This window comes from Poeciliopsis prolifica, unplaced genomic scaffold (genome assembly GCF_027474105.1).
Source record: "Poeciliopsis prolifica strain line A6 unplaced genomic scaffold, Auburn_PproV2 SCAFFOLD154, whole genome shotgun sequence".
NCBI lineage: Eukaryota > Metazoa > Chordata > Actinopteri > Cyprinodontiformes > Poeciliidae > Poeciliopsis > Poeciliopsis prolifica.
This window is the reverse complement of record NW_026562529.1, coordinates 445,463-453,653: the sequence shown is the minus strand read 5'-3', so window position 1 is coordinate 453,653 and position 8,191 is coordinate 445,463. Positions and strand designations below refer to the sequence as shown.

Sequence of the window (8,191 nt, the reverse complement as noted above, 5' to 3'; positions counted from 1 at the left end):
GGCGTCGGGCAGGAGTGGGCATACTTGTTGCTCCCCATCTCGGCGCCTGTACGCTGTGGTACGACCCGGTGGATGAGAGGGTAGCCTCTGGGTTCTGACTGTCGCTTGTGCTTACAGGCCGAGCGACAATTCAGTCTAGCCACCCTTTTTGGAGTCTTTACAGGGGGTACTGAAGAGTGACCCTCCTGGGGACTCCCTTGTTCTACTCGGGGACTTCAACGCTCACGTGGCAATGACAGTGAGACTTGGAGGGGTGTAGTTGAGAGGAACGCTCTCCCCAGTCTGAACTCTGGTGGTGTTCTGTTGCTGGACTTCTGTACTCGTCACGGATTGTCCATAACGAACACCATGTTCAGGCATAAGGGTGTCCATATCTGCACTTGGCACCAGGACACCCCAGGTCGCAGTTCAATGATGGATTTTGTCATCGTTTCATCAGATCTGTGGCCGTATGTCTTGGACATTCGGGTGAAGAGAGGTATGGAGTTGTCCAGTGACCACTACCTGGTGGTAAGTTGGCTCCGGTGGTGGGGGAGGATGCTGGTCAAACCTGGCAGCCCCAAACCTGTTGTGACGGTTTACTGGGAATGTCTGGCGGAGTCCCTTGCGAGATGGAGCTTTAACTCCCATCTCTGGCAGAACTTCAAACACGTCGCGGGGGACGTAGGGGACACTGAGTCTGAGCGGACCATGTTCCGTGAAGCAGTGCAGCACCAACACTGTTTACAGTGGGGATGGTGTGCTGCTGACCTCGACTCGGGACATTGTGGGCCGGCGGGCAGAATACTTTGAAGACCTCCTCAATCCCACTGACATGCCTTCCATTGAGGAAGCTGAGCCCGAGGTCTCTGCGTCAGGCTCTCCAATCTCTGGGGACGAGGTCGCCGAGGTGGTTAAAAAGCTCCTCGGTGGCAGAGCCCCGGGGGTGGATGAGATTTGCCCAGAGTTTCTTAAGGCTCTGGATGTGGTTGGGTTGTGTTGGTTGACGCGACTTTGCAGTATCGCATGGACATCGGGGGAAGTTCCCCTGGATTGGCAGACCGGGGTGGCGTCCCCCTGTTTAAAACGGGGGATCAGAGGGTGTGCTCCAATTATAGAGGGGTCACACTCTTAAGCCTCCCTGGCAAAGTCTATTCGGAGGTCCTGGAGAGGAGGCTCCGTCGGATAGTTGAACCTCGGATTCTGCAAGAGCAGTGTGTTTTTCGTCCTGGTCGTGGAACACTGGACAAGCTCTACACCCTCAGCAGGGTCCTGGAGGGTACATTGGAGTTTGCCCAACCAGTCCACATTTGTTTTGTGGACTAGGCGCAGCCGAGGTGTTGAGGGGATCCGTTTTGGTGGCCTTAGGATTCATCTCTGCTTTTTGCGGATGATGTGGTCCTGTTGGCTTCATCGGGACGTGATCTGCAGCTCTCGCTGGAGCGGTTCGCAGCCGAGTGTGAAGCGGCCGGGATGAGGATCAGTGTCTCCAAGTCCGAGACCATGGTCTTGAGCCGGAAAAGGGTAGAGTGCCTTCTCCGGATCGAGGGGGTGTCCTGCCCCAAGAGGAGGAGTTCAAGTATCTGGGATCTTGTTCATGAATGGGGGAAGAAGGGAGTGGGAGACTGACAGGCGGATTGGCGCAGCGTCCGCCGTGAAGCGGGCGCTGTAAGGTCCGTCGTGGTGAAGAGAGAGCTGAGTCAAAAAGCGAAGCTCTCGATTTACCGGTCGATTTATGTTCCTACCCTCATCTGTGGTCATGCGCTTTGGGTCATGACCGAAAGAAAGAGATTGCAGATACAGGCGGCTGAAATGGGTTTTCTCCGTAGGGAGCTGGGCTCTCACTTAGAGATAGGGTGAGAAGGTCAGTCATCCTGGACGGACTCAGAGTAGAGCCGCTGCTCCTCCACATTGAGAGGAACCAGTTGAGGCTCGGGTATCTGGTCAGGATGCCTCCTGGACGCCTCCCAGCTGATGTGTTTCGGGCACGTCCCACCGGGAGGAGGCCCTGGGGAAGACACGCTGGAGGGACTATGTCTCCCGGTTGGCCTGGGAACGGCTTGGGATTCCCCTAGAGGAGCTGGAATAAGTGGCTGGGAGAGGGAAGTCTGGGCCTCCCTTCTTGACCTGCTACCCCCTCGACCCGACCCGACCCAGATGATGGATGGTGGATGTAAAGATACAAATAGTGGCAGAAGAGGAGCTGTGAATATCCTGCACCATAAAGTCATGATTAAAAGGAGAACAACAGATCATCTAGCAGTTTTTACAGTTGAATTATCTGCCATCATGTTAGCTTTAGAATGGTTGCTTGATCATATTAGGGAAGAAAGAAAATATATAATTGCATCAGATAGTCAAGCTGCGTTATTATATATAATATCTTGCAAATCTTGTAGATTAGATTTATTACTAGGTATATGTCAGAAGTAATAAGAAATGTTTTGTTCGATTTGTCTTGATTCCTGATCATGTAGTTATACAAGAAAATGAAGAAGTAGATATATTAGTTAAACAGGCCTAGAAATCAGATATTATTAACTTAAGTATTCCTATAAGCAAAAATGAGGGAAAACTATTATTGAAAATAAAATCCTTAAGGTTTGAGAGGAGTTAATCATGACTCTGGTCGAGAGTTATATGAAATTCAGAAGATTGTGGGGGGAAATAGTTGCGTAAAGAAGAGTGTCATGGCAACAGATCCAATATCTGTCATTCCTTAGACACTGAGAGTAAAGGACGCGTGAAAACGATGACTTTTAACAAAAAATATTTATCTATAAAAATTATACAAATACAAAAATGACAGCTACAGTTTCCAATTCTTTTTCCTTCTTTCCAACTATCCACACGGTCAAAAACTGTTTGCGCCAAGTGAACAAACTGTCAGTAGAATTTTTCTTTTACAAGATATGCCCAACAGGAAGTAAGCCTTTCAAAATAAAACTAAACTTCACAATAAAAATTGTCAGAACAAATAGTCTTCTTAACTAAGTATGATAAAATAAAAAACAAACCATCATACAAATTAGTTAAATATTTTCTATTTATGGCTATAACAAAGAGGTTGTCATATCTCGACTTAGAGCTGGTCGTATATGACTTAATAGTTCTCTTTTCAGAATAGGAAAACATGAAACAGGGATATGTAATTATTGCAATCAGATGGAAACAGTGCAATTAGGGTTAGGGTGAACATTTCAGAACATTTCAGAAATATTCCTCTGAAATATTCAGAGGACCATCAGGATTTAAAGTCGAGACTAAATAGAGAGAAAATAGGATTTTCTATGATAAATCTTTTAGGAAATAAATCAAATTCAGTTTGAAATCAATTAATTAGATATTTAAAAAACATTGGGTTATTTAATCGTATTCATACACACTCACATGTCTGTGAGTGTGTATGGATTTGAATTTGCACATTCCTGCATACCATTGAGGCGTGTGTTACAAAATTCCCTCTGAGATCATTGACGATCACACTCCAGTCTGGTAGGTGGCGGTAGATGCGCTTTGAGTTGGTTGCCATCCGCCAATAAAAAAACAAAAGAAGAAGACCTTCTCCTCCGGAGCAGCAGGGGGCGATAAGCTGTCTGGAGGCTCGCTGCCTGTTGAACAGGAAGAAGACAACAGTGTGGCTCCTGCCTCCCGCTGTTCAGGTGAGTTTTATTTGCTCCTTTAACTCCGATTTAAAGATATTTATGTATAGTGACCCAGGTTCGGTCTGGTCCGGATGGTTCTGACCAGGGATGAAACCCGCCGCTCCAGCGGAAGTTGTTTAAACTGCAGCTAGAGCTAACAGATGCTAACATTAGCCTGGCGTGCTAAAATAGATTGAATTAACAAAAACCAGACAGAAACATAAATGTACTGATGAGTGTCGCCAGAATATTCAGCCGAACTATAAATAAAGTAAACCGTTTTACAGTTTGTTAATATTTCTTTCAACTGTTTGCGACAGAAACAGTTGATGAACCTGAAGGTGATAAATGTTGAAACAGAAACCTCCCGTTCATTATTATTTTATAGAATAAAATATTTTATATTCCATCTTTTCTATTTTATAATTGTTTTAGCACTCTGGTCCTGGACTGGTATAAATAAAGTTGGTATTATTATTAGTTCTTATTTTAAATGAGATAACTGTTTCATCTCTTGTTTTTATTTTAAATTTAAAACTACTTTATTAATCCCAAAGTGAGATTAAATATGAAAAGAGCTAACCGTAGCATCTGAGCGTTAGCATGGAGACATCAGGATCTGTTGGTACTTCAGCTTTGGACCAGCATGGAGGAAAACATTTATTCTGTTTCATTATCTGGTTGAGCAACATCATTTAACCCATAAAATAAAGAGGTTAAAGGTGAGAAACCTTTAACCTTTGACCCAGCAGCAGAGGTTAGGTGTCTTGGTGTTTCAGAACCATCAGTCGACCCGATCCGGTTCTGAGCGGGTCCAACCTGTCAGGACGGCGCGGCGTCAGCATCTCTCTTGTTTCCTCAGATTCAGACATGGACATCCGGCCGAATCACACCGTCTACATCAACAACATCAACGATAAAGTGAAGAAAGAAGGTAAGTGCAAACTGCCTTGTTGTCTTCATCTTCCAGCATCTAGATGAAGCATTTCCATATTTCGAGGAAACGCTTCTGGGTTTGGCATGAAGTCCAGATTTCTAGGTCAGAACCCACAACCCAACCTGGCCGACGTGGCTCAAAACTACAGTCTCTGATTTTCAATTTATTATTTTATTTTCTCACTTTTTAAAAAACAAATATTTTTTTCTGTTTTGTTTAAGTCTGAGAATAGGGTTGTAATTTTAGCGGAATAAAGAACAAGAGGTTTCATTTTACCAGAAACCTCTTAAAAGTCGTTTTAAAGGGAGAAAAGTTCTGGTATCAGGATCCGTCTGGTTTCTAAGTCCTGCTGCTGATAAAATATGAAATATGTCCTTGTCTGAACTAGAGGCGTGCCGATCAGTCTGCCACCAATCATAATCAGCCGATTTCTGTGAAAAGTGTATGATGGTGATCGATCACTGTCTCCTGTTGCCAATCACAAACCGATCACCTGCATCTCGCTGTGCATCAACAAATCCTGTCGTGTGAAATGTTAACGCCGAGTGAATGGAGACGTTTGCTCGCTGCGACGGAGAATGACCTCGGTGGTGAAGCTCGTCGCAGAGCATCAGGCCGTGCAGAGAGCTTTGGAGGACGGGGGCTCAAACATCTTAAAAGACCGAACAACAACGTAGCAGCAACCCAGATTCATCAGTGATTTCCCAAGATGCTTATTTTTTATAGTCTCATAAAATTACTTCTTCATTCTCCTCATATGTGACTTTATTTTTCTAATTAAATAAATGAAATGACTCTGAAAAGCAAAAATTGGGTTAAGACACTTTGTCCAGGGAATGATTTAAAAACAATTTGATATTGTTTGTGACATGAACTTATTGAGTGGCTTCAATATTAAACCGTTGATATCCATTAAAATACAACAAAATTTATAATTTTGGTAATGGAGATTATTCATCTATGATGTCCAGGAGTAATCGGTTCTGACTTCCTCCCGCAGAGCTGAAGCGTTCGCTTTACGCGCTCTTCTCCCAGTTCGGCCAAATTGTCGACATCGTGGCCATGAAGACGATGAAGATGAGGGGCCAGGCCTTCGTCGTGTTCAAGGAGCTGACGGCTGCAACCAACGCGCTGCGCCAGCTGCAGGGATTCCCCTTCTACAACAAGCCCATGGTACGCCGCCATATGCACCGTGCAGCTGACTGCCTCTTTAGCCACGATGCTAACCCCTTTGGCTGGGGCGCTAGCCTCTTTAGCCGTAGTGCTAGCCTTATTAGCTACGGTGCTAACCTCTTTAGCTGTGATGCTAACTAGTTCTGCTCTCTTCCAGAGGATCCAGTATGCTAAAACCGACTCGGAGGTCATCTCTAAGATGAAAGGCACCTTCAGCGATAAGGAGAAGAAGAAGGAGAAGAAGAAAGAAAGCTCAGGAGGCGGCGGCGGCAGCTAACGCTGCTAAGAAACCTTCAGCGGTGAGTGACCCTGGCTGACCCCTGCATGACCTCTGGCTGAGGTCACATGCTTCACAAATAGTTCCTTTCTGTTGCATCACAGCTGCTGTTTGTTTTCTGTCTGCAGACTCTAGCTGTGCCTGCGCAGACGCCTGCTGTTCAGGTAAGCCATCTGCGCTCACCTGAACCGGTTCTGGAGTTCGCCGCCGACCCCATCGATCAGAACCCGGCATAGAACATCCATGGCATCAGTGTGGTTTACAGAAATCTGAACATCCATCCATCCATTTTCCGGTCACCCTTCTCCCTAATGGGGAACGCAGCTGGTTCCTCTCCAGCTGCGTTCCGGGCGAGAGGCGGGGTCACCTGGACAGGTCACCCTGGACAGGTTACCCTGGACAGGTCACCCCCTGGACAGGTTACTTGTCCAGAGCTGAAGCGAGAAAAGGGAGAAAAGCTTCTGGTATCAGGATCCGTCTGGTCACCCTGGACAGGTCACTCTGGACAGGTCACTCTGGACAGTCACTCTGGACAGGTCACCCTGGACAGGTCACCAGTCTGTTGCAGGGCAACACAGAGAGACAAACAGGACAAACAACCATGGGAGAATTTGGGAAGACCAATCAACCTGACAGTCATGTTTTTGGACTGTGGAGGAAGCCGGAGAACCCGGAGAGAACCCAGCATGCACAGGGAGAACATGCAGACTCCATGCAGAAAGACCCCGGGCCGGGAATCGAACCCAGGACCTTCTTGCTGCAAGGCAACAGTGCTACCCACTGCGCCACTGTGCAGCCCTGAACAGTGTGGCTTAATCCAGTCCAGAGGTTCTGGTCTCAGTAGAAACCAAACGGCATCATGGAGGAACCCAGAAGCAGGTCGAGAGATTCTGGTTCTGTTTTCAGCAGAGTCGGCCGTTTCACGTTAGCCGCGTAGAAGTTGGATAAAATCGTACACAAGCGTTCAGACGCGCTGTGAAAACTGATCTCTGTTTCCTTCTCGCTGCGCAGCAACAAATCCTGTTGTGTGAAACGTTAACGGCGAGTGAACGGAGATGTTTGTGCTGCGGCGGAGAATGACCTCAGTGGTGAATCGGAAACGATTTAGGTTCACGTTTCTAGCAGATCGGACTGTTCTGGGTGGAACAACACGAATCGGGCCGTTCAGAACGGCCCAAGCCCTAAACCCTGTTTTCGGGTCAGAACCAACCCGTCTCTTTTCTGTTCTCAGGTTCCAGACAATCCTCCAAACCACATACTGTTCCTGAACAACCTGCCAGAGGAAACCAACGAGATGATGCTGTCCATGCTGTTCAACCAGTGAGTGTTCTGCTCCTGCAGACTAGCCAGCAGCAGTTAGTAAGCACTGCTGAGCTTGTTATTGCAGCTGCTGCTCAGAGCATCGCTGGTAAAAACATTGAGGAGTTAAAAGAGGAGCCATGTTGGGATGACTTCCTGGAGGCGGACCTTCTTAAAGAGACAGAGACTCAAAAGAGACGTTAATCAGGAAATCAAATTCCTTTAAGTCAAGAGTCATTATGTAGTTCTGACAACTGTTACTGGATTAAAATGAATCTGTGTCTCTGGTAAATAGATGATGCTAGTCTTTTAACAGGAAGAAACATCCAGCAGAAGCAGAGCAGAAATCTGCTGGCGCTAAGTCAGCTGAGTCACAACTCAGTGACAGTGACACGCTGCCGCACAAAAACTTTAGTTTGTCTCCGTTTAAATGAAACATTGTCCAGGTCTTTAAGTCCCACCTGTGGCCTAAACAAAGTCTCTGCAGTTGAGCTAAGGACCGCCCACCTCATTAGCATAATGACCTTGATGTCGGTCTTCATGTTTCTGTTGCTCTGCAGGTTTCCGGGCTTCAAAGAAGTGCGTCTGGTTCCGGGGAAACACGACATCGCCTTCGTGGAGTTTGAGAGCGAGATGCAAGGGGGCGTGGCCAAAGACGCGCTGCAGGGCTTCAGGATCACCGCCACCTGCGCCATGAAGATCACCTACGCCAAGAAGTAGCTGCTCCGCCCACACTCTGGACTTTTTTACTTTGTTACTGTTTTTGACATCTGGATTTTTGTAAAATAAATGAACGAAGCGACTCATCAGTTTCTACCTTGTGGGACAAATATTGATTCAGAAAAAATTTATTATAAATAAGACAGGATAATTTTCCTCTAA

The 8,191-nt window shown here is 46.4% G+C and overlaps 1 protein-coding gene across 1 annotated transcript; it reads left to right on the top strand.

Moving 5' to 3' along the window:
• Positions 1-3,365: 3,365 nt before the first annotated feature.
• snrpb2 (small nuclear ribonucleoprotein polypeptide B2) lies at positions 3,366-8,112 on the top strand. The gene is given in 8 exon segments (XM_055025637.1): positions 3,366-3,641; positions 4,486-4,557; positions 5,561-5,733; positions 5,891-5,977; positions 5,979-6,032; positions 6,139-6,174; positions 7,242-7,330; positions 7,870-8,112. Coding segments are annotated over 7 exon segments (663 nt in total). The 5' UTR covers positions 3,366-3,641; positions 4,486-4,493; the 3' UTR covers positions 8,030-8,112.
• Positions 8,113-8,191: the final 79 nt, after the last annotated feature.